Raw genomic sequence first — 25085 nt, 5'->3', positions numbered from 1 at the left:
GCAAGATAGACTGGAAAGTCTAAGGGGACTGCTTGTGACTCCATGGTAAAACTGGCATAGTGATCTAGGAGTTCACATTTGTTACAGGCTTGGTGAATTCTAATTGTAGAACACACCAGCAGGCCTCTGCCCTGTTTTTGACAGTCTGCCCTGAAGTAGGCACTCATAGTCGTGAGCTACTCTTGACAGTGTGGCACATGTACTTTTGGATCATTATCAAGACAAGCTACTAGTTACAGAGATTGGATTTGAGATTTGGGCGCAGATTTTCATCAGCGTCACTTAGGATGCCTTGAAACGTATTTTACTGATAAACTATGTTCACTGATTCCAAATATTTACTGGAACATAACAAAGCATACATAGGTGTTTGTTATGTACATGTATACACACACACACACATACAATTGCTTTTTTAATAATTTTGTCCTTAATTCATTTTGTTTAACCAGACTTCCTCTCCTCACTGTCCTTTTTGACAATATACATTACTTAGATGTAAAATTATACTATAGATATTATTGTTGTTTTTAGAAAATTAAAAAGCAAGCAGATGAAAAATATACTTAAATCTTTCCATGCCTATTGTATTATATCAGCTGTAATGAGGACGGTATTATTAAAACACTATTAAAACTAACATTTGGTTGAACAAATAGTTATCCAAGGATACATAAATATATATTATAACTTTAAAAAAATCATTTACCTCCTCCACATACAGCATCACAGTCCTCCCAACCTGAGTGCGTCCACATAAAAAGAGGTTCAGGCACTTTTGAGCTCTGATTCTCAGGAAGAGGGTCCAGTGGAATTGTGTATTCATAATGCAGACCATAATTCTGGTCATGAAAAAGCAGCACCTGCAACATATACAGAATGAAGACTCATGTTCACAGACATTGCTGAAGTCCAATTATGACCAGAGGAAGAGATTAAATGGAGAGTAGTAAAGCAAGAATGAACACTACATTGCTCATGTGCACTTTCTCTGTTGGTACAGAGCTGCATTCTGGTCTTAGAGGAAACCATCACAGTGTTCTTGACTTTAAGTATTATACTGCTGTGACCTACACGAAGGAAAGGGACAGAGTATTTAAGCAGAATAAATGAAGGGATGTGCACAACACTCACTAGGAGAGGAGCAAAAATTGAGGCCGACTTTCTCAGATTAGAATTTTCTATCGGAAGGGGTGGTTGGATAGTTTAGAAACTGACCATTTTAAGGCAACCGTATTGTTAACTCACTGTTCAATGTAATTCCACAGAGAAACCATACAACTTTTTCTCCAGATTTGTTTCTTTTTTACTATAACAATTTTCACTAGCAGCACACTGCAACTGTTGAACACACAATACAGTCCATGTGAAGTTATTGTTACTTATAAACCATTTAAATTTAGCCTAAATCCCTGTCAAAAAGGAATGTGTGACTTAGTTGTTCTAGAGATGTGTACGTTTATGATGGCAGGAGAATTTTATTTCCCAGTATGCTATCTGCAGTAGTAATAAGAAATAACCCATAGCAGAAGTATATTGTGGCTTCTTGTGGCTCATTGAATAAATGTGATTTTCAGAAATAAATTTGGCTCACAAACTAATTTGTGTTTCACAGTTACAGACAAACATTTTGAACACCTCTCTCCCACCAGAGTAGTGAGAGGATGTCATCACGCAAGATCTGATTCTAGATAACCCAATGGTAAAGGATGGATTTACAACTTCAGGTTTCTGCATGAAAGAATACTAGATGATGTTACTCACAAGAAAGATATAGTTTTTGGAGGACAGTGAGGCTATCAGGCTTTAATTTTATTTTTGGAGGGAGATATCTCCCCAGGTTCTTGCATTTGGAGGATTGAAAAATGTTGAGTATTCTCCCATCATCACCCTGAGAATCACCATACTCTCTCTCCCGCTTCCAATTCTATCACCATCACTATCAACTTCACCTCTCCTCCATTTCAGTAGGTGACCACCACAGCCCACTGCTCTTACAATGTGAAGTCTCCTATATGTTTTTCACACAAAAGATTTTATCTCAGTTATGGCTTCTAGCTATCTCACATTAGGAAAAATTGTCAAGCTATTTGGATTGCTAAAGAATTCCAGAAACATAAAACACCAACCTCACCACCATGCTCTTTTATATAAAACAGGTAAAAAATATAATCCATATTGTCATACCAGTAGATGTAAAGGTGATGTTGTGGGACCTTTGGCAGAGATTTTCTCCCAGAGACCTCTCCGAACATAATGGACAGTAGTCCCAGCAATATTGAATGTTCCTGAATGTTCTATCTTCCAGTCACTATTAATGGACTGTTTGCTGGCATCTCGAAGAGCTGTGGAAATATTAGAAAATGATGTGAAACAGAACTTTACAGTAACACTTTATGATGTCTTCATATTGTGCTGTCAGTATAATTTACAAGTTGGTGGAATCACAGGATCCAATTCACAAAGCTATTGGTCATTCATAACCTACATATGTACACTTCAACAACAGTACATTCTAGATTCACTTTCTGGCAAGGAAACATGACAAAAAACATATGTCTGCCATTATTTGGATTCTTCTGAAGTTAGGACAGTTTTATTGGCCTGATTACAAGGATTAATGGCCTGTAGCATTATTCAGTAACTTGATTAAAACACAGGTCAGTCGGGTCTATACAAGTTCTTTGCCCCCAATACAGTAATTTTTATGAACAGACAGGACCTAAGGAATAAGGGGGACAAATGGAATGCTTCAGAAATCACAGAGCACTTCTCTGGGTCAGTGCAGATTAGGATTTAGTAACTTCCTGCTTTCAAGTGTTTTGCTTTAACTAGTAGACTCCAGTGATTACTCACTGAAAATGTGGAAATGCTGCAATTGTCCCAGACAGGCTACATTTATGCACTATATTTCCTTTTTTTAAAAACTGTCTTTTGTAAATAGACATAATTTGATGTTTCAAGCCAGGAATACCTTTTTTAGGGGGAGGGCTCTTTCCCCCTTTTGGCTTGATCATAAGAAGTGATTAGACTAAATAAGATACACTTCAAATTACTGAGGTTAAATGATTTTGCATAATTTTTGATACATGAATCAGTACTTTTTTCCTCCTGTGAAGAGTCTGTAATTCTTGAAAGAATCAGACTCTTGAATAGTCATGTGAAGTAAAGTATACTCAGAGTCACCTTGTGGGCAAGAAGTTCTACACATTCCCCATTTAAATTGGATGTTTGGCTTCAGAATTATGTGAAAGAACCTCAGCACCTTAGTTCATGCTCAAAATGTCTTTTAGAGTTGTACATTAATGTGAGTCATTCCTGGTGATCAACTTCTCTCCTATTTATATTTATACTGTTATGTTATGTTTCTATGGGAAACAATGGCAATAGGACCATCGACTGGCAGGAATACAATTGCATTATTCACCAACAATGTGTGCCACTACAGCACAGTACAATAAATAGTAAGACTCTAAAATCCATTAATGCTGTAAAATATTCCTGTACTAAAAATATCTAATGATTTAATAAGTTTCAAAAATTGTCCTTTTAGGTTTAACAATTCAACTATTTAAAGTTAATTAAGTTCCATTTAGTAGTTGGTAGTAAGGGCCAAATCCTCTCCCCATCACACAAGCAAAGTAAATGGGCTATAAACTGGGGAGGTCTGCAAGGGTCAGAGAGGGTAAGCTGGAATGGAATCCTCTCCCTGATCAACAGTGGAGCTGCTATGCAGCCATGTGACTGTAACAGCCTCTTCAGCCTTTGTACCCAGTCCATCATAGAAAAGAGGGGGCTTGGCTGATGAAATAATATAACTGTGGATCCACCTAGCCTACCCCACCCATCTCCAAAACACTCCATGTTGACACATGAGGTGTGTAGAGGGTGCAGAACAGGCCTCCCATGTAACAGAACCATTCTGGTTCTTTTTGTATTCTTGTCACATCTGTGGGCCCATACTTGAGTTGCAGAATTTGACTTGAAGGGAGGAAACGTGGTCCTATCATTAAAGCTTAAGACTGAGAATCAGGAGATCTATTTTTGGCTCTGCCACAGCCTATTTAACCTTGGGCAAGTTTATCTAGATATACTGTATGTCCTAGTCCTGATTACTCCAACTGTTTTCATTTTAACCTTGACAATTGCAATCTTGGTCCACTGAAGTCCATTCAAAATGCTATTGCTAAAGTAATTTCCTTGGTTCATTGGTCTGTGTCTTCCATCTCTTTGCATCCCTATATAAGGCCTTTCATAGTTTAACTCTGTCTTACCTATCAGTGCTAATATGTAATAAGGCCTGCCTCTACTCTACCAACAATGTCAACCTTTATCCCCATGCATGGGAGATATTCCTTATTAATGTCCATAAAGTCAATACATTATTCTCCTTTGAATCTTTTTAAAACTCATCTATGCCATGAGATTTGCAAAACACACTAGGCACTGGCTAGACATTTGGTGTGCTGAGACTTCTGCTTAATATGCTAATCATGATGGTTTTATTTACCTTGCCCTTCCCCCCACCATTTGTTTCTGATCATCCAATCTCAAAAGTTATAGAGCAGAAATAGAAGGGATTCAAAGGTGGATGATGAAAATGACTAGAGTCATGGAAAGACTTTCATATGAGAAAAGACTGGTCTGCCTGATTTAGAAAGAAGATAACTGTGGTATACAAAATAATGAATGACATCGAGAAGGTAAATTAAGCATGCCCATTTACTCTTTCTCGTAATACAAGAACAAGTGGCAATCAATTTAATACTGCTCAGAGAAAAAAAGTTAAACAGTATGTAAGTGACCTGTGGAAACAGGTTACCACTACCTTTGAGACCAAAAGGCTTTATTAAACATTGTATGGCTAATGAGAAAACATAAATACTCAAACTTCAGACTACACAACAACCACTAACTGGTAGGGAATAAGAAGAAACTTCACCCATGTGAAGGTTATTCCATTATTTTCCACTGTGTAGTTTCTTGCATCTTCCTGTGAAGCATCTGATACAAGTCACTGTTAAATCAGAGTCTGGATAATCTGGATAATTTTTCCTGGGTTTATCTCTATGAACATTTATTTCACAGCAAGTTGCGATGTAAATCATCCTCACACTAGCCTGCTGCACACTAACTGTCCATGTGGACCCTGTTGCTGCACACTAGAAGTTCCATAGTGCCATTTGATCTACCCTACTTTGAAATGGGAGTAGATTAAAGAACTGACAGCAGGGTCCACACAGACAGTTAGTACATGGCAGGCTAGTGTGAGGTAGATTTTATCACTCCAGCTTGCTGCAAACTAAGTATTCATACAGACAAGCACCCTGTCTGTAAAATGGGAATTCCTACTTCACAGGAGTTTTATGAAGCTCAATTAATTCAGTTTCGTAAAGCCCATGAAATAAATGGAAAGAGTGCCACTGCACTACGATAATGGAAAGCATAATTTACTACTTTTCGTTATCACTATGTAATCACATTTCAGAATCCTTTTGCAGTACCTAGTAAAATACTAAGAGTAATCTGCAAAGGTTATTTTATTTCAGTGTGGACTGAATGCTCCTTTCTTCTCCAATCTTTACCTAGGATGAGTTGAGCACCCAACATGTGCATATCTAAACACAAGTCAGATCCTCTGACATTCTCTGTCAGTCCTGATCAATCTGATGCCACAGAATGCACTATTCTGTAATACAGATCAAAAACTAGCCTGTTCCATTTACTTAATAACTGAGTAATGGTGAGGTATGTGGTATATTTGCTGGATTTATGTATTGTAACGGTGTGCTCTCTCTCTTTCTTTATGTGGACACTACTGAAATGGTAGCTTTGTTCTGACATTTTAATTTTTGTTTAAGTGGAAATTGCCATTTTTTGTAGAGAAAGGATAACAGATTTTAAGAAAAAGGGGATTGAGTTCAAATGAGGGGGAAGTTCACATTTTTGTGAATTTTGAATTGATGGATAGTATATTTTGTGTGCAAAGAGGGTACAAAACTTGGTGAGCCATTGCATGTAAAGTTTCAGAAGAATGTAATTTTGACCATTTACTACTTCTCCAGGAACACTTGCCAGTGATCAAAATAGTCTTTAAAAACAAACAAACAAAAAAAAACCCCATAAACCCCTGAAAGTGTACACTCTGCCTTTAGTATTTTTAAAGTAAGCCGCTATTTCACATTTTTAAAGCCAAATTACAGGGTTTGAAAACTAGGGAATTTGGTGACCAAATATCTTAAGCACCTTTGAAAATTTCAGCTTAATGCCCTGTAAAAGGCAAAATTCTGTCACAAGGTTATATTTGGAACCACTATCAGTGTCTCTAGAATTAGATATAATTTGACATAATGTACCAATATTAGTGTTATTTCCATTTAAATGTACTTTTGCAACCACATTTTTCAATTTTTCATTATCCAACACTGGGACACTTAAAAATGCTAGTGCTAAATAATGAATATCATAGTTTAATTGATAAATATCTTTGATTGTGTGAATAAATTTACTATTAACCATTATATTACTTTTATATAGCGATATTATAAATTGAATAATCTAAACTCCCCACCATCTCTCAAATAGCTGAGGGTGAACTTTGATATTATCTCTCTGTAGGAAGTTCTCCTATTAGTTGCTTCTCCCTTCATTTATTTCAGGCCACTGTTTTGAGCATAAGGAAACCAAAGAAGAATAGTTATCAGTCCCACATAACCTCTTGGCAATCGTTTGATTAGGTATATCGCAGTATGCACAGTGTCAAAAAGAGACTCTCCCTTCCCCAAAGGAAAGATTTCAGAAAAATGTTCATAGTGTTTACAAAATCACATACTCCAATAATCAAACATTTATTGAAACTAACATTGTTGAATGTGCCTGAGAAATATTTCCAATAAGATGTGTAATAAAATGGGAAAGATACAATATGGAGGTAATGATGTATAATAGGAATAGTAGAGAAAACAAAGATGACAGTTTATATTGATCATCAGGTTTTCCTAAAACTGAAGAGAATATACTTCTATTTTCCCCTTTTAAAATACAAATAAAATATTTAGATATTTGTGATTCAGTGTTTATTAATGGCTTTTTTTGATATAACTGATGTGATTCCAAATATACATCCTGAATTTGTGTGTGAATATTACATACACTCATCCGGGTAAAGAACAAGCCTGTGGGGGTGTTCTGTTTTGTTTGTTTGTTTGTTTGTTAAAGTAATAACTATCAAAGCACTGGGCATTTCCTGAGGATTACTGATGGGCAGGAAGGAGATGATGGCACCTCAGCAGAACCTCAGGCAGTTAACCTTAACAGGTCATTAATCCTCAGGAAGTGCCCTGTGCCAAGGTCATCAAGGTTACTATAAAATGAAACCAAGGAGACCGGGTGTTGGGATTTTTATGGATGATACAACTTTAATTAACCTATATAAAGCAGTCTGCATTTATTCTCTCTCAATAGTTTCTGCAAATAATAAGAAGACCATCACTATTCAGCAAAGCATATGCTTAAATCTCATTGAAGTCGTAGGATTTAAGCATGTGCTTAAAGTTAAATATGTATTTAACTGCTTCACTGAATAGCAACGTGATTTAAATTTTAATTTGTGTAACTATTTTCTCATATATATGTTTAAATCTTTACCACTGTGGACAAATTTTCACATATTCTGTCACTTCCATTTTGTACCTACTCTGATAATAAAGCTGATGAATCCTCTATGTACCCAACACAATTTCTCAAGAATAGTAACTTAATGGCGAAAAAGAGTGTTGTTGCACAATTCTTCTATGTAGCTCAAGGACCAGATTAAAAAAAAAGAGAGAGAGAGTCCAGAGGCCCATATTAAAGTATGTATGTGCAAAAATGTGTACATAATGTTTGTGTGTATAGTTACGTTTGTGTGTGCTACCTGGATAAATGCATGCACAAATAGCAAATTACATGTCTAACTAGCCACTTCTGTTTAATTACCCATTTTGCATGGATAGTCTTTGAAACAGAGAATGCTAATATAAGTGCATAAATGTGCTCATATTTTTGTGCTTTGACCTTGTGTCTAGACCTCCTCCTTTAAAAATGAAAACAACATATAACACATGGGTCTTTTCTGAACAGGGCTTTCAGATTTAACTTTGATGAATGACAAGGAATAACTAACTTGTATTCATTTCACAATCTACTGCTTTGGCAAGGTGAGAATTCTATAAATAGTTTCACCAAGCTTAAACAAATATCAGCTGAGCATGATAGACTTTCATATGCTTAATTCTGGGTGTTTTCTGAAATGTGTTGATCAATTGCTACCATTTCTACCTATTTCATATACACAAAACACTGGACTGGGAGTCTAAGATCTGACTGTGCCTTTTTCTTCTCTAATATTTGAATGAACTGCAAAGGACTATTACAGACAGCAAATCCCACAGAGTCTTCTTTGTTACCAGATTAAAACAAAATAAAACCACATAATCTTCTCTTCATGAAAAAAAATGTAAACCCACACAGTGGTTTTTTTTTAAATTTGGCAGCTTTAGTTTCTATCATTATAAATCACAAAATTCATGAAATAAAGTACTACCAACTAGCAAAGATATAAAGCATTAGTAAATCCTAAAGAACATATGATTACTTTATACTGGTATAACATTAGCTCCAAAAGTGCTACATATTAACCATATTATATGAACCATTAAGCACGGGGAGGTGGGAGGGATATATGCTTGGTCTTAATACACAAAGTTGTACATATTCTTGTGGATAAAGACTAGATCCTCAGCTGGTGTAAATTGACTTCAACTGAGCTATGACAATTTAGACAAGTTGAGGATCTGGTCCAAGATATTTAAAAGCATTGTCAGAGATGATATTTAAAACTGTGTGTGCTTTGACAGGCTACATAAAAGGACTATACGACAGATTTTTTTCCTTAGGAAGCATATTCCATAATGGAAGCCACATGCAGCACAATTGTGCATTAGATGCCTCAAAATCGAACTGGTGATTACAAATTTGTGTAGCATTAAATTCTCAAGCGTCCAAAAGATTTACATCTTTGAAAGAGATTGACTATATATCTGAGAAGTCACAAGTAATCCACTTCTGTGCTACAAACGAAAATAACTGCATTTTTTCCTTCTAACATCTGTTTAGCAGAATATCAGAAGGTAAGGAGAAGATTATAGTCGTTAGACTATAAAACAATTCTTTAGTTATATTCTAATATCCATTCTTATGAAAGCATTATGGGAATGGTCATGTCATTATACACTGTCACAAGAATGAGAATTCTGCTGTGAAAGCCTAACACGTTCTTTATGAAAAACATACTGTAAACTACCTTTTTTACCCCATGTTAATGAGGTTTTTAGACAAAAGATAATTGTAGCCTCTTAAATTTGCAAACTGAGGAAAGGACAAAGCACAACATTACTGTACAACAATTCAGCTAATACACGAAACACTGACTTTTTCATAACTTATTCTTATGATAGAGATTGTAAAGCAAGAGAAAATGAATAAAGTCTCCTGGCAACAGCTTTAACATGATGAGAAATAATACTCCTTAGAGAGAAATCTCAAATTCCTTCTTGAATACTGTGTTTTAATTCTAAAATTAATTGGATTTCCGATGCATGGAAAGGTTACCAATTAAACATCTGTTTTCTCTCTTTTTGTCATTGAGTACAATTTCTAACCACCCATATGATCTTAAGAATGATGTACTGAAGAAGGATCATTATTATTGACATTTTGACCATGTAGCGTATCTAGGGCTGACTAGCTAAAATGTGGATCTTTTGCAGGTAACAGAGATTCTGTAAATCTTTTGAGTCTGTGCAGGACCTAGTCACAGTGTGGCTGGGAGTGCACACACTGTCTCATCCCCACTTAGGATACTAGCTCCCCAAAGGGATGAGGGGAGAGAGAAAGAGGATTGGGCCGTGGCAGAGCTGCCCAACTGCACAGAGGATCACATGTTGCACGCTCTCCTCTCCTAGGATGGTAGAGCTGCTACCATTGAATCTTATGTTCTCTGTAGGGCCCAGGAACAATTCTGACACAATCAGTCAGAATTCCTCCTGAGAGTTGCTGTTGTAGAACAGCCACTCTCTTTCTTTACTAATGTGGATTGTGGCTATAAGGCACAATTTAGTCAACACAGTTGCAGGACCCAGACCACAGTGCTTCTGCTCCCAATACTTGTGAAGATGGAAGCACAGTTCTGATTACCCCCATACTGAATTTACACTAGTACAATAAGGGCCAAATGTTCCAACAGTCTTAACCTGGCTTCTGCTTTGGAAGTGTATGTTTTTGCAGCCATATTGCATGCCTCTCTATAGCATTTTTAAAGATTATTTTCTGAAAAATTGCCCCTGAATATGTAAAGTTGACCCACTTTGTTGTTAGGGCCAGAAATTAAGAGAATAAAGCATTCAACATTGTAAAAATAGCACAAAGAAACCTATAAAACTGAAGGACAGAAACACAAGAGAATAGTTAAATCATTGTTTATAGCATTTGTGATAGGGAATGCTGGATGTAGATAAGGATGTATCAATGCAAATTACAACTGCCAGTTTTTAGTCACAGAGTTTTCTGCAAAATGATCTTTTTGAGCTGAAATTTTCATTCTTGGTCTCAAACTTTGGAATTCTTTTCATTCTGTTCAGACTCTTAAACTGCTCTCAGAACTGTTGCAACCAAGCAACTTAAGAAAAGTTTAAAGGAAATTCCTTCCCGCAGTAAGAACATACAATTTTCACTTGAACAATATTGTTCAAGTCCTTTTCCTGCTCCTCAATCATTCAAAAATGGCTGAATAAATGCTCTTCAAATATAACAATAGCTGGACCTCAATGAGGTTGAGTTGCTTTGTTAAGTACTTAAAATAGTAAAAGTAAAATGACAAGTGACTACGAATTAGTGACCAACCATGATAAGGAGCACATTTCCAAAGATTTGTATCATGTCTGAGGATGCCCCTTATGATACTTTGTGACATTATGTAGTGACATGAAAAAAGCTTATATATTTCTTGTTGAGCCTAACCAAAGTATTGGTTAGAAGAGGAGCTGGAGTGCTACGCACAAAGGAGTTTGATTCCCTGAGTCAAACAGAAGCATAGATTCCTCCCTCAAGCTTTGACTATTCTATATGGGACCTGTGTGTCCCAGGAGAGCATGGCCCAGATTTTTAAAGGTGATGCTGCGCTCAACATTGCAATGTTTAACTGATTTAGGAGCCTAAATCTCATTTTTTTCAAAAGTGATTCAGGCACTTATGAGTTTAAGGGCTGGTCTACACTGAAAAGTTAGGTCAACCCAGCTACATTGCTCAGGGGTCGTCAGGCTCATCTACGTTGTTCAGATCTTACCCCTGATATAGATATAGACATAGACATATATGTCAATGGAATGCTTCTGTCTGTAACCCACATACCTCCTGGCTGTCCCAATACAATATTATTGGGACTGTACCCCGTCCTTCATTATTAGAGTGTGCTACAAGAAGTTTGGACAAGATGAAATGGACTAGACGATGAAGCTGAGTGGTTCATATATAATAGGAACTGAGGAAGGAAATACACTCAAGTTGTAAAAGACATGTCCACTCCTGCACAGATTAATACATTACTAAATATCTAAGGTATGTTTCATTTTCAACTTGCATTATTTAAAAATAAATTATTATTAAAAAACAAAAATATCCTAGAAAATTTACCACTAAAACTGAGGTTATCAATTTGAGATTCTGTTGTATGAGCTGACATTATTTCCAAAAAACCCCCCCAAAAGTCATCAGTGTATTTACGCAATAGAGCAATCCAAAATACTGAACCTTTAAAGATATTTTAGCAGAGCAGGAGCAGCTCTCATGATAACTTGAAAGCAAACCTTTGAACTCTGGGACTGCTATTATTAAGATTTATTATCTTAATTTTCCCTGAAAACAATGAGATTAATCATATAAAACCTTTTTTATAGGTTAATTATGCTAATACAAAGATCAAACCAGGGACTTTTCATTTCATTGCACTATTAATTCTTACTGGTTCTGCTTCTCAGTTTCAACTGAAAACACAGAACAGAACAGCAACAATTGTAATTTTTCAGGAATTTATTAAAAAGTAAACACACAATTGTCATTCCCCTGAGGCACAGTTCCTTTAGAGGGCCTTTCCACAGAATTCACTTTCTTTTCATATTCTCTGTAGTTCACTTCTTAGTCACACATACCAGCAGTATGGTAATATTTTGCTGTGGGTACAAACAATATGAAACAAAATATACCTAAGTAGCTGTGAGCTGGTTTTTCTTCCACAACTTTGATTCTTCTTGCTCCTGCAGGTATCACCAAAGCTTCCACATAACCTAAGCATGAGATCAAATGTCATGAGTTAAATACAAAGCTATGGAACAGTAGATTTTGCATTTTAATCTGCTATTCTTTTTTTTCTTTTTAATTTAATATTGTATCATATTTTCCAGGATGCCCTGACAAAGATAGCTTGTACTACGAATGTCCAAAAATAAGTTCATGTAAAAGGTTTGTTCCATGGTTATTGTGATTGACTGCTATGAATGCTAATGGGAGATGCCCATATAGAGCCAGAACATCAAAGCTGCTGAGCACTTACAACTCTCATTGACTTCATGGGACCTGATACAGCAAAGTATTACTTTAGCATGAGCCTTACTTTAAGTCTGTGAGTAGACTCATAGACTGCCTGGGAGTTAAGAATGCTCAACACCTCATGGAATCAGGCCCATAAACAAGGAAAGAATATATCCTTCTGTGTCTTTAATTAGCACTCCTATATGAAAAAAAATACTTCGAAGATAAGTTTCACAAGGCTTATTTTCTCTCCACTTCATAACATAAGGAGATGGGGCGGCTACTTTTCCTGACAGCCCCATTAAAACCTCTGAAACATTGAAAACACACAATTATCCATGTGATGTGCTATATATAATATATACAATGATCTACAGCCAAATGAACATCATAAAGCTGATATTCCTTCAAGAAGTTCTGTGGGCAGAAACCACAAGGGTGGAGTTGGCTCAAGATAAATAGAGTCCTCTATCATTATGGGCACCTGAAGCCCATGGTGGAATTCCAACATTATGTGGTATCTATAATGTTGATGTTCTGGTTTTAAAAAATTAACAAACAAAATACATTTAATGTGGTTTCCAGATCTCTTTTGTTCCTTTACCATACTCAACCCTTATTCTTACATAGATTTGAGCTTTCAGGAGTGCGGTCAAAGGGTCAAACGAAGGGAACCTGATGGGGACACCGAGCAGAGAACCTCGGATAGTGCCCACTGCGCTCGAAGGCGTCAAAGGAGCCAGCAGACGCCGCCTAGAGGAACTCTGCCCGGATGTGTGAATGGACGGAGGATCGGAAATAGGTCCCATAGTCACAGGATGCCCCGTCAGCCAACCTCCTCTCCCTGGTTTTATAGAAGGCCATTTTAGCCAGGGCCAGGAGGAGGTTGACCAGGAGGTCCCGTGACTTTGTGGGGCCATGGATAGGGAGTGCGTACATAAGGAGGTGAGAGGAAAAGTGCAGCCAAAAACGTAACAGGATATCTGAGAGGAGCTAGAATAGGAGCTGCAACCTGGCGCACTCCAGGTAAATGTGTGCCAGGGTCTCCCTCACGCCACAGAAGGGGCAGGTGTCCGGGACGGGAGTGAACCGCACCAAGTACATGTCCATGCTCACGGCTCCATGAAGCAGCCACCAAGTGATATCCCCGGCGGGCCTCGGGACTAAGGTGGAATATAGGCTGGCCCACCTGGGCTCCTCACCCTCCAGAGGTGACAGGAGGTCCCACCACTTTGTGTCGGGGCGGGACATGAGGGTGAGGATGTGAAAGGTGTGGAGCACGAGCGTGTATAGATGTTTCCTCGGTGTGGTCTGGAAACAAACCGGCTGCAAATCATGCAGCCAGCTCACGGTGAAGGGGTGAGTTGGTCGGGTCCACGGGGCCGGGGCCCGATGAAAAGGTCCGGAGGACCTGCAGTGGAGGGTGGGCGGGGCATGCCCTCTCGCAGGACTTGGTCAAGGTAGGCCTGAGCAGTGGGCGGTAAAGCAGCCCTCACCTCCTGAAGTACGCGCCGGGGAGTACGAGGCCTGGAGAGCTCCATGCGCCGAGCGAGCATCAGGGGATCCAGCCAGTCTCCCTGGTCGTAGTCCAGGAGGTCTCCAACTCTGGTGACATCTGCCAGGACCAACCTCTGGCGCACTGAGGGGGACTCCACCACCTGCACATGGAACTGGGGGTTCTGTAGCAGGGGCTCTGCAAGGAGATCTGCCCCTCTCGGTGGCTGCCACAGACCTGGTCACTGATAACAGTTTCCAGGTCTGGAGGAGGTCCTGGTAGAAGACCGGCAGCCCGGAGAGGTCTTGCGGAAGACCCCTCGGATGGAGATAAAGGAGCTGCTGGTCATATTGGAGCCCTCGGAAGCAGCGCAGGAAGGTGTGCACCAGTACTCTCCATGCCGGACTACCTGCACTCTAAAGGAGCCTCTGCAGAGCCTGGAGGTGGAGGACATGGACCTGAGTGTGTAGACACTTCAGTCCTGTCCTCCCTCCTCCAGGGGCAGATGGAGGACCCCTGCAGAGACCCAGTGCACTCCTGGCCAAAAGAACTCCAGAATCACCCTCCGGAGGTTGGCAGGAAGCCCAGGGCTGGGACCAGGGTGTTGAGCCGGTACCAGAGCATGGACAGGTCTAGTTGATTGAGCACCAGTGCCCTCCCTCGAAGGGAGAGGCACCTGAGTAGTGCTGTCCATTTCTGGAGCCGCTCTGTCACCCTGCCCTCTAAACCAGGCCAGTTCTCTGGTGGAGACCGATGCGTGGCAGAAAGGTAAATGCCAAGATAGAACAGCGGACTTGCGCTCCACCAGATGGCCTGAAGCGCGGGTGGGAGGGAGCTCGCCTGCCACCCGTCCCCGACCACCAGGCCAGAGCTCTTAACCCAGGTGACTAGGGCGGAGGAGGCTGCTAAGTAGATGGCCTGGCAAGCCTCCACCCGCGCCAAGTCGCCCGGGTCCTGGATCACAAGGAGCACGTCAGCGGCGTATGCCGACAGGACCAGCTGCAGCTCCGGCTCTTGTAGCACCAATCCCGTCAACCTCCGACAGAGGACACAGAGGAAGGGCTCGATCACCAGAGCGTACAGCTGGCCTGAGAGGGGGCACCCCTGCCGTACTCCTCGCCTGAAGGTCAGTTGCCCCGCACCAATGAGGGATACCCCTGGTGACTCAGGTCCCGGCTGCGTGGCACTGGCCGTCACCCCAATAGGCTCAGTGGCCATCAGCGGGGTGCCACCTGTGGCCGGGCAGATGGAAGAGAATTTGCGGATGATACTAAACTGGGAGGAGTGGTAGATACACTGGAGGGGAGGGATAGGATACAGAAGGACCTAGACAAATTGGAGGATTGGGCCAAAAGAAATCTGATGAGGTTCAATAAGGATAAGTGCAGGGTCCTGCACTTAGGATGGAAGAATCCAATGCATCGCTACAGACTAGGGACCGAATGGCTAGGCAGCAGTTCTGCGGAAAAGGACCTAGGGGTGACAGTAGACGAGAAGCTGGATATGAGTCAGCAGTGTGCCCTTGTTGCCAAGAAGGCCAATGGCATTTTGGGATGTATAAGTAGGGGCATAGCGAGCAGATCGAGGGACGTGATCGTTCCCCTCTATTCGACACTAGTGAGGCCTCATCTGGAGTACTGTGTCCAGTTTTGGGCCCCACACTACAAGAAGGATGTGGATAAATTGGAAAGAGTCCAGCGAAGGGCAACAAAAATGATTAGCGGTCTAGAGCACATGACTTATGAGGAGAGGCTGAGGGAGCTGGGATTGTTTAGTCTGCAGAAGAGAAGAATGAGGGGGGATTTGATAGCTGCTTTCAACTACCTGAAAGGGGGTTCCAAAGAGGATGGCTCTAGACTGTTCTCAATGGTAGCAGATGACAGAACGAGGAGTAATGGTCTCAAGTTGCAATGGGGGAGGTTTAGATTGGATATTAGGAAAAACTTTTTCACTAAGAGGGTGGTGAAACACTGGAATGCGTTACCTAGGGAGGTGGTAGAATCTCCTTCCTTAGAGGTTTTTAAGGTCAGGCTTGACAAAGCCCTGGCTGGGATGATTTAACTGGGACTTGGTCCTGCTTTGAGCAGGGGGTTGGACTAGATGACCTTCTGGGGTCCCTTCCAACCCTGATATTCTATGATTCTATGATTCTATGAAGAGTCTGGGGACCCTCGGAGGTGGGAGCAGGAACAGTGGTTAGGGGGAGAGAGAGCATAGGGAAAGGGGGGCCGGGGTGAGGTCGCTCAGATCGAGGCCCGCTGGCAGAGGGTTGTCCTCCCCTTGGTGACCGGGGTCAGACCCAGGGCCTCAATCTCCTCGTAGATGGAGATCACCACCCCGGGTCCGCCCTTCCAGCGTCTGAAGCAACACTGGCGGGGCTTGCTGGGGCCTTAGGCATCAAAGGGGCAGGAGGGGCTCCATCGGGGGCCTCCCCAAGGAGGGGCTCTAGTGGAGCGGCGGTGCTACCCTTAGCTGCTGCCACATCTTCCCCAGCCGGCACCTGTGGATGGAGTACACCCGAGGGCAAGGCAGAAGGCTTGATGTCGGTGCCCCCTTCCTGGTCTTCTGGGGGGCCTCCAAATCCAATGGCAGGAGTGGAGCTCGAGCATTCCACTTGCCCCGCTTTCCCTGTACTAGGGCCCAGCCCTCCATGGCATCATCTGAGAGCTGGCTAACAGGGGTCGGGTTGGGGGGCAGGGGCGATGGCTCAGGGACTTGGGGAGGTAACAGTGGGGTGGCATGACAAAGGGAAGAATCCCCCGGGGAGGGCCCTCTCCTATGCCCAGTGGCATCCCCGCCGCACCCTCCTCCACTGGCCACAACAGATTGCACGCATCAGAGGCGGGGCTCTCCTGCTCATCTGGGCATGCTGGGGGAGGTACCCCTTGGGCCCGAGTGGGAGCAGTGGTGGACTGAGAAGGACTGAGAACAACCAGGCTGGGAGTGGGGCAGAGGAACCAAGGGGCTAGCTTCAGGGCTGGGGCGGGACAAACAAACAAAAACTGAAGAGGGAAAAGGGCGGGGCAGGCAAACAAACTGGAGCTAGCAAGGGGCTGGGGCAAAAAGGTGGGGGAAGCAAGGGCTGCAAGGGGAGACGGGGAGACTGCTGTAGTGGTGGGGGGGAGGGGAAGTCTGGGAGGTGGGGCAGCACGTGCGCCCATGTGCCCTTGCAAAAAAAGAGTCAGTTTGGGCTGGTTGCTGTTTCAGGCCCAAAAGGTGGTGAAAGGGCGCGGCAATCCAGGCGAGCAGCTAAGTCCTCGAGGCAGAAGCTGAGGCAGATGGTAAACAGCCAGTGGGAGTGGTGGAGGGGGCAACGGTGGAGGTGGGGACACACAGATGGGCCAGGGGGCAGGCTCCCCACCACACCCCCTATATCTCCACAAACACAGTCAAAACCCCCACCACAAAGAGCACAGTTTGAAAGTTACTCAGTCTTGGAGGCCCCCTCCACGGTGGTCTGCAGAGTCTCAGCGTGCTCCCCCCCAGCAGCAAATGATCCTCTTTGTCCTGCTCCATGAGGCTCCAGCAGCTCCCGGACAGTAAACACCACAGCAGCAGCTCCAGTGACTCAAGATGGCAGTCTGGCAGCCAGGCAGGCAGGAAGGACCCCTCAGAGGTGGTGGTGGTGGTGGTTGTGGTGTCCACGGCAGCAGCTGGGGCTGGAGCTGGGGTCCCTCACTCCCCTCCTCCGGGGAGCAGGCAGCCGCCCCCTGCAAGGGGCTGCAGCAGAAGCAGCAGCAACTAAGGGTTGGGGAGGGTCTGGCCCAGCCAGGGGAGCAGCTGGAGCAGCAGCAGCAGCAGGGAGAGCTCAGGGCCTTGCAGCAGCAGCCCCTACCTCCTTCCTCCCTCCATGCCAGAGGGCTACAGGAGAGTGAATGAAGGGAGATATATTAGTCCCAGGTTAAGCAGGTCCCTTTTCCCTGGGTAAGGTAACAGGGGCAGTTCCAGAACAATCAGGAAGTTGCTGGAATCAATTAAGGCAGGCTAATTAGCACACCTGACACCAATTAAGAAGCTACCAGAATCAATTAGGACAGGCAGGCTAATCAGGGCACGCTAAAAAGGACCTCACTTCAGTTAGTGAGGTACGTGTGAGGAGCTGGGAGCAAGAGGCACGCAAGAAGCTGAGAGTGGTGTACTGCTGGAGGACTGAGAAGTACAAGCGTTATCAGTCATCAGCAGGAAGGTCCGGTGGTGAAGACAAAGAAGGTGTTGGGAGGAGGTCATGGGGAAGTAGCCCAGGGAGTTGTAGCTGTCACGCAGCTGTTACAGGAGACACTATAGACAGCTGCAATCCACAGGGCCCTGGGCTGGAACCCGGAGTAGAAGGTGGGCCTGGGTTCCCCCCATTCCCCCAGCTCCCTATTTGATATAAGAGGAGTTGATCTGGACTGTGGGTCCCACCAGAGGGGAAGGTCTCTGGCCTGTCCCCTGACCAATTAGGTGGGCCAGCAGAGACTGTGGGGATTGTTCTCCTCCTTTTCCCCATGCTGGCCAGTGACGAGGTTAGCTGAGTGAACGCAGGTTTGTGCCACTAACAAAAGGAGCCAAACTGAGGACTGCCCTAAACCTCTGAGGCAAGCAAATCCACCAGAAAGCGCAGAACCCACCAAGGCAGAGGAGGAACTTTGTCACAATATTAATAACTTAGTGAACTTTTAAGTTATTTTTTCAGTTAATAAGAAAGTAGGATTTGTTAAAATGTTGCATAGTCAGTTGCTTTAAATTAAAAAATGGTTAAAAGGCAGTGCAGGAAACTAGTTATTGGTGCAAAGCTATATCTAACCAGAAATTTTATTTATGAACTAAGACTTTAAAAACCCCTAGTCAGAACTCACAGAATGAATAATAACATATGACCATACATTTTGTAAATATAGTTGTAATATGAAATTATATTACTTAGTATTGACATCATTGTGCCTGATATCCTATAGTTGACATGAAATTGTCCCGTTTAATGTACTATATTTAAAAAAATGTTAAAATTAATTAATTAAAATTTCTCTAAACAATTTAAATTTCAGTTTCCAAAGTCGGAAAATATCTCTTCATATAGTCATGCTTCAAAGTTGATTAGTACTGATTATATTCCTAACCTAAAATCCTACAATATGTTTGAATATTTATCTCTGTTATAAATGCGAGTTGACAGATTTTGATTGATAGCTTTTCTATAGCTTTTTAGATTCAAACTTTGATCTGTAACTGAATTTAGCCACTCTTTCTTTATATGTTCCTAGCCTCCAGACTTGTTTTTGTTTCAGTTTTCCCTGTCCTACATTATCTCCAGCCTCAGGAAGGGCTAAATTCAAGTATCTGAAGGCTTTGTACAATTTTCTTTTCTAAAGCACTGCTTAGATTAGTCTAGATTGCACTGAAATCTCTCGATTTTTTTTCAAACATATATAGTCTGCTTCTCATTATACTATCTTGTGCAAAATAATCTACTCGCTATCTTGAAATTTTGCAAATTTCTTTAGAAAGAAGTGGAAATCATAACTACACACAAACATTTCACAGCTGAAATAATGATCTATCAAATGCACTTTCAGATAAAGGATTGTTCCAAATGTGTTTGCTTCTAGATGCAGCAAAAAGTGGACAACCTTATGGCTTTAGGCCCCAATTCTGCAAACACTTATGTGCATAAGTCATCCCATTCAGCTCAATGGGAAGACTGACACGAGAGTCAGTTTAGGCCGTAGCTGCTAAAACATTTCAGAAATGCCATTCAGATTTATGATATTATTCACAATATTATACTCATGTTATGACACTTTATAAGAAGTTTTCTTTGGACATTTGTCTTTTATATTCTTTGTTTCCTCTTTTGCTTAAAGACCTTCATGTAGGTGATGTATAGTAATCTGGATAACATTTATTCTCAAGAACAGTAAACAAATGCAGGTACTGTGTGTCAAAACTGTGAAGTGGGGTTTACTAAATACTTGTTTCAATCTGTCAAAAACAGCCTCTTCTATGAAATAGTCCTTCATACCGAGGGAACCACTATTTTATACAACTGCAGCCAATGCAAATTAGATAATTCCTTCTCTATTGTAATTTAATAAATACATAACAGACAGAGCATCATTTTACAATTTCTTAATTAGAAAATTTTCATGTGAATTCTCCACTCACATCTCAACTACTGCATATCATAATCAAACAACAATCAATAGCTTTACAGAAGTCTTTTGCAGCTCTCTGAATGTAGTTCTCAGGCACTTATTGTTAAGCAAAAATGAAGCATACCTCTTGACACACAATTTCATCAAAACACTGCATGGTTTATTAAGTAAAAAATAAGCAGATATACCTGCTCCTCTGGTATGGTTAAAATCGCCTTTAATAACTTTGCATGATTTTCCATTACCATTGCAGACACCACAATGATCTTCTCGTGCCAGAGATCCTAATATTCCATCACAGCCAAATTTCTGTGGAGAAAAATAAACCTATCATTGTAATTAAGGGTTAGATTGTGCATTTAGACTGGTGCAGAGCTGTCCCGCCACAGGGAGAGCACCACAGGCATTTCAGATGACAACTTGCCTCCCCACTTTGGAGGGACATGCAGCTTATTAACAACCCCCCACCCCACTCATGTGGCTGGCGAGTTCTCTTGGCTGGTGTATATAGGGTGGAGCCATGTCCCAGCCCCCTCCTTGCCCTGCCCCTTCACCTTTGTGACACTATGCACTCCTGGGGGTAGTAGGGACAGCACAATCCCTATGTTCACCTGATCACAGAGTCAGTAGCTTTATTTGGTGCTTACACTGGCTATGCAAAGCGGGGAAGGTTCGTTAGGCTCCTCTGTAAATGCACCCACATAAGGGCCAGGCACAATCTGACACCAAATCATTTACTGTGCTAGTTTACTATATTAAAATAAATGTAAAAGTGTCTGGAACTTGTATTATGTACTTGGAAATGTAGCCCTTACTAATGTTTTATTGAAAGGCTTTCAACACAAATACTAAACTTAAAACAAGAAACATTTATTCTAGCAGTACACAAATTACTCTGCTATGCTTATTTCTGTTCATAAACATCATTGCTAATTTGATAACAAAAAACAGATTACAATGAATACCATATGTGGTTCTTATATTAAAAAGTCTAGAGATCCCAGCATAACCAGAATTAACTGTATTAGTATAGGTACTGTCTGACACAGGGAAGAAAGGCGAGCAGCAGAATACGGACCCTGGACTTCAGAAAAGCAGACTTTGACTCCCTCAGGGAACTGATGGGTAGTATCCCCTGGGAGAATAAAATGAGGGGGAAAGGAGTCCAGGAGAGTTGGCTGTATTTTAAAGAATCCTTATTGAGGTTACAGGGACAAACCATCCCGATGAGTCGAAAGAATAGTAAATATGGCAGGCTTAACGGTGAAATCCTAGCGGATCTTAAACATAAAAAAGAAGCTTACAAGAAGTGGAAGGTTGGACATATGACCAGGAAAGAGTATAAAAATATTGCTCGGGCATGCAGGAGTGAAATCAGGAGGGCCAAATCACACTTGGAGTTGCAGCTAGCAAGAGATGTTAAGAGTAACAAGAAGGGTTTCTTCAGGTATGTTAGCAACAAGAAGAAAGTCAAGGAAAGTGTGGGCCCCTTACTGAATGAGGGAGGCAACCTAGTGACAGAGGATGTGGAAAAAGCTAATGTGCTCAATGCTTTTTTTGCCTCTGTCTTCATGAACAAGGTCAGCTTCCAGACTACTGCTCTGGGCAGCACAGCATGGGGAGGAGGTGACCAGCCCTCTGTGGAGAAAGAAGTGGTTCAGGACTATTTAGAAAAGCTGGACGAGCACAAGTCCATGGGGCCGGATGCGCTGCATCTGAGAGTGCTAAAGGAGTTGGCGGATGTGATTGCAGAGCCATTGGCCATTATCTTTGAAAACTCATGGCAATCGGGGGAAGTCCCGGACGACTGGAAAAAGGCTAATATAGTGCCCATCTTTAAAAAAGGGAAGAAGGAGGATCCTGGGAACTACAGGCCAGTCAGCCTCACCTCAGTCCCTGGAAAAATCATGGAGCAGGTCCTCAAGGAATCAATTCTGAAGCACTTAGAGGAGAAGAAAGTGATCAGGAACAGTCACCATGGATTCACCAAGGGCAAGTCATGCCTCATTAATCTAATTGCCTTCTATGACGAGATAACTGGCTCTGTGGATGAGGGGAAAGCAGTGGACGTGTTGTTCCTTGACTTTAGCAGAGCTTTTGACACGGTCTCCCACAGTATTCTTGCCAGCAAGTTAAAGAAGTATGGGCTGGATGAATGGACTATAAGGTGGATAGAAAGTTGGCTAGATTGTCGGGCTCAACGGGTAGTGATCAATGGCTCCATGTCTAGTTGGCAGCTGGTATTAAGTGGAGTGCCCCAAGGGTCGGTCCTCGAGCCGGTTTTATTCAATATCTTCATAAATGATCTGGAGGATGGTGTGGACTGCACCCTCAGCAAGTTTGCAGATGACACTAAACTGGGAGGAGAGGTAGATATGCTGGAGGGTAGGGATAGTATACAGAGGGCCCTAGACAAATTAGAGGATTGGGCCAAAAGAAATCTGATGAGGTTCAACAAGGACAAGTGCAGAGTCCTGCACTTAGGACAGAAGAACCCCATGCACCGCTACAGACTAGGGACTGAATGACTCGGCAGCAGTTCTGCAGAAAAGGACCTAGGGGTTACAGTGGACGAGAAGCTGGATATGAGTCAACAGTGTGATCTTGTTGCCAAGAAGGCCAATGGCACTTTGGGATGTATAAGTAGGTGCATTGCCAGCAGATTGAGGGATGTGATTGTTCCCCACTATTTGACATTGGTGAGGCCTCATCTGGAGTACTGTGTCCAGTTTTGGGCCCCACACTACAAGAAGGATGTGGAAAAATTGGAAAGAGTCCAGCGGAGGGCAACAAAAATGATTAGGGGACTGGAACACATGAGTTATGAGGAGAGGCTGAGGGAACTGGGATTGTTTAGTCTGCAGAAGAGAAGAATGAGGGGGGATTTGATAGCTGCTTTCAACTACCTGAAAGGCAGTTCCAAAGAGGATGGATCTAGACTGTTCTCAGTGGTAGCAGATGACAGAACAAGGAGTAATGGTGTCAAGTTGCAGTGGGGGAGGTTTAGGTTGGATCTTAGGAAAAGCTTTTTCACTAGGAGGGTGGTGAAACACTGGAATGCGTTACCTAGGGACTTGGTGGAATCTCTTTCCTTACAAGTTTTTAAGGTCAGGCTTGACAAAGCCCTGGCTGGGATGATTTAGTTGGGGATTGGTCCTGCTTTGAGCAGAGGGTTGGACTAGATGACCTCCTGAGGTCCCTTCCAAACCTGATATTCTATGATTCTAGTGCACTCATCCAGTGAAACCAACAAAACCTCCACTCCTTCTCATAAATTATCAAGGCAAGGGCACAGTAACTAGAAAATAAAATAGAGAAATTACTGTGAACTGAAAATCTGTTCATGTTCAAGTACATGATGACTGTTACTCCATTTCTCCATTATAGTTCTTTTAAATTAAAGAGAAGAGAGTAGCAGCTCAGGATTTTCATATGGGAGTTGTATTCCTATTTCCTATTATCATATATCTAGACTAGGATAACATGGGCATTTTTAAAGTGTATAAGTTAAAGTGTTTGAATTAACGTGTTAGCTGGTTAAGATGAAACCTACACATTAAAATACAACTTGCCCCATTTGCAACAGGGTTTTATAATGTGTGGATTAAAACTTTTAGCTAATACTTTTAAAAATCTCTTTTTATCCTAACCTAGGCATACCCTGATGTGGCATAGGGTTTAGAGGATGCCTGTGCAAGGTCTCCCATTGCAGTAAAGACAATGACTGAGTGGTGTAGGGCTATCCACAGATTGTATTTTCAATAATTAATTAGGAAGGAGCCAAAAAGAAACCTCTGGGACTAAAAAGGAGTGAGGAGGACAAAGGACCACCAAATGAGACAAAGAAAGAGCAGTAGAGATACAAATTTCCATGTACCAAGTGAAACTTTAAGGCATAAACTTTAAGGAATATGCACATAGGGCCGGCTCCAGGCACCAGCTTTCCAAGCACTTGCTTGGGGCGGCAATGAGAATGGGGCGGCAGTCCGCATCCCGCGGCGGCAATTCAGTGGTAGGCACAGAATTAGTATTAAGCTTTTATTATACATGATTCAGGCCCTGGGGTTGTTGTTTATCTTGACCTATAATTCTGTATTTCTGGAAATCAGGCTGAATTAAATATACATGCACACTCTACATCAGTGTTTCCCTTGCTTCTGAAAGATGAGCCCCTCTTCAAGACAATGAAATCAATCATCCATTGCCTCATCCCCACTAAGTGTTGTTAAAGATCTGCTCATCTGAATGTATACATTTTCTGTACTGTCTTTCCCCAGCCCCAGCTAGTCCTTCAGGTACTGCGCCACGTAACATATTGTAATAAGTGAAATGAATTTAAAATATTACGTTTTATATGTAGATATAAGAGGAAGGCAGTGACCCAGCTCTGGACATTTCTTATGCAATATTCTACCAGAATTAACACGTATGTACAGTATGTTAAAAGCTGAGTCTAAAGAATTGATTTATACCTGGCATCTACCATTTGCGCAGATATCTAATCCATGCTGACCACAAGTCGTCCCATCCATCACCTTTTCTGTTAGAAGAATAGGCTGATCCTTTCCAACAGGGGAACAATATAATGCACAAGGCTTTTCTTTAATAGAAATTGGTGAAAAAAAATGCCAAGTTAGTAAAACTGATTTAATCAAAGTAAACTTCTTCCAAACCAATGTTTTTGGTGGTGGCGCACAGCTTTCTTTATATTAATCAATGTTAATTATAACAAAAACTTATTTCATTTTATTTAATACAAATGGGGAAAAAAGATACTGAATCTTTCTTCTGTTTGGTAAACTACAGCTCTTTTTCCTGTTAGTAAACAACTG

At 41.8% G+C, this 25085-nt stretch overlaps 1 protein-coding gene across 1 annotated transcript in view; it reads right to left on the bottom strand.

The window, feature by feature from the left end:
• Positions 1–25085, bottom strand: part of ADAMTS19 (ADAM metallopeptidase with thrombospondin type 1 motif 19) — a 274323-nt gene that overhangs the window by 40195 nt on the left and 209043 nt on the right. The window contains exons 14-18 of the mRNA XM_007056790.4: positions 24726–24853; positions 20442–20562; positions 12300–12380; positions 2188–2345; positions 710–863 (exon numbers count right to left, since the gene is read on the bottom strand). Of these exons, the coding sequence (XP_007056852.3) occupies positions 710–863; positions 2188–2345; positions 12300–12380; positions 20442–20562; positions 24726–24853 (642 nt within the window). The remainder of the gene's footprint in view (positions 1–709; positions 864–2187; positions 2346–12299; positions 12381–20441; positions 20563–24725; positions 24854–25085) is intronic.

The sequence above is a fragment of the Chelonia mydas genome, chromosome 5, assembly GCF_015237465.2.
Source record: "Chelonia mydas isolate rCheMyd1 chromosome 5, rCheMyd1.pri.v2, whole genome shotgun sequence".
Lineage (NCBI taxonomy): Eukaryota > Metazoa > Chordata > Testudines > Cheloniidae > Chelonia > Chelonia mydas.
This window is presented reverse-complemented; position numbering and strand designations above follow the sequence as displayed.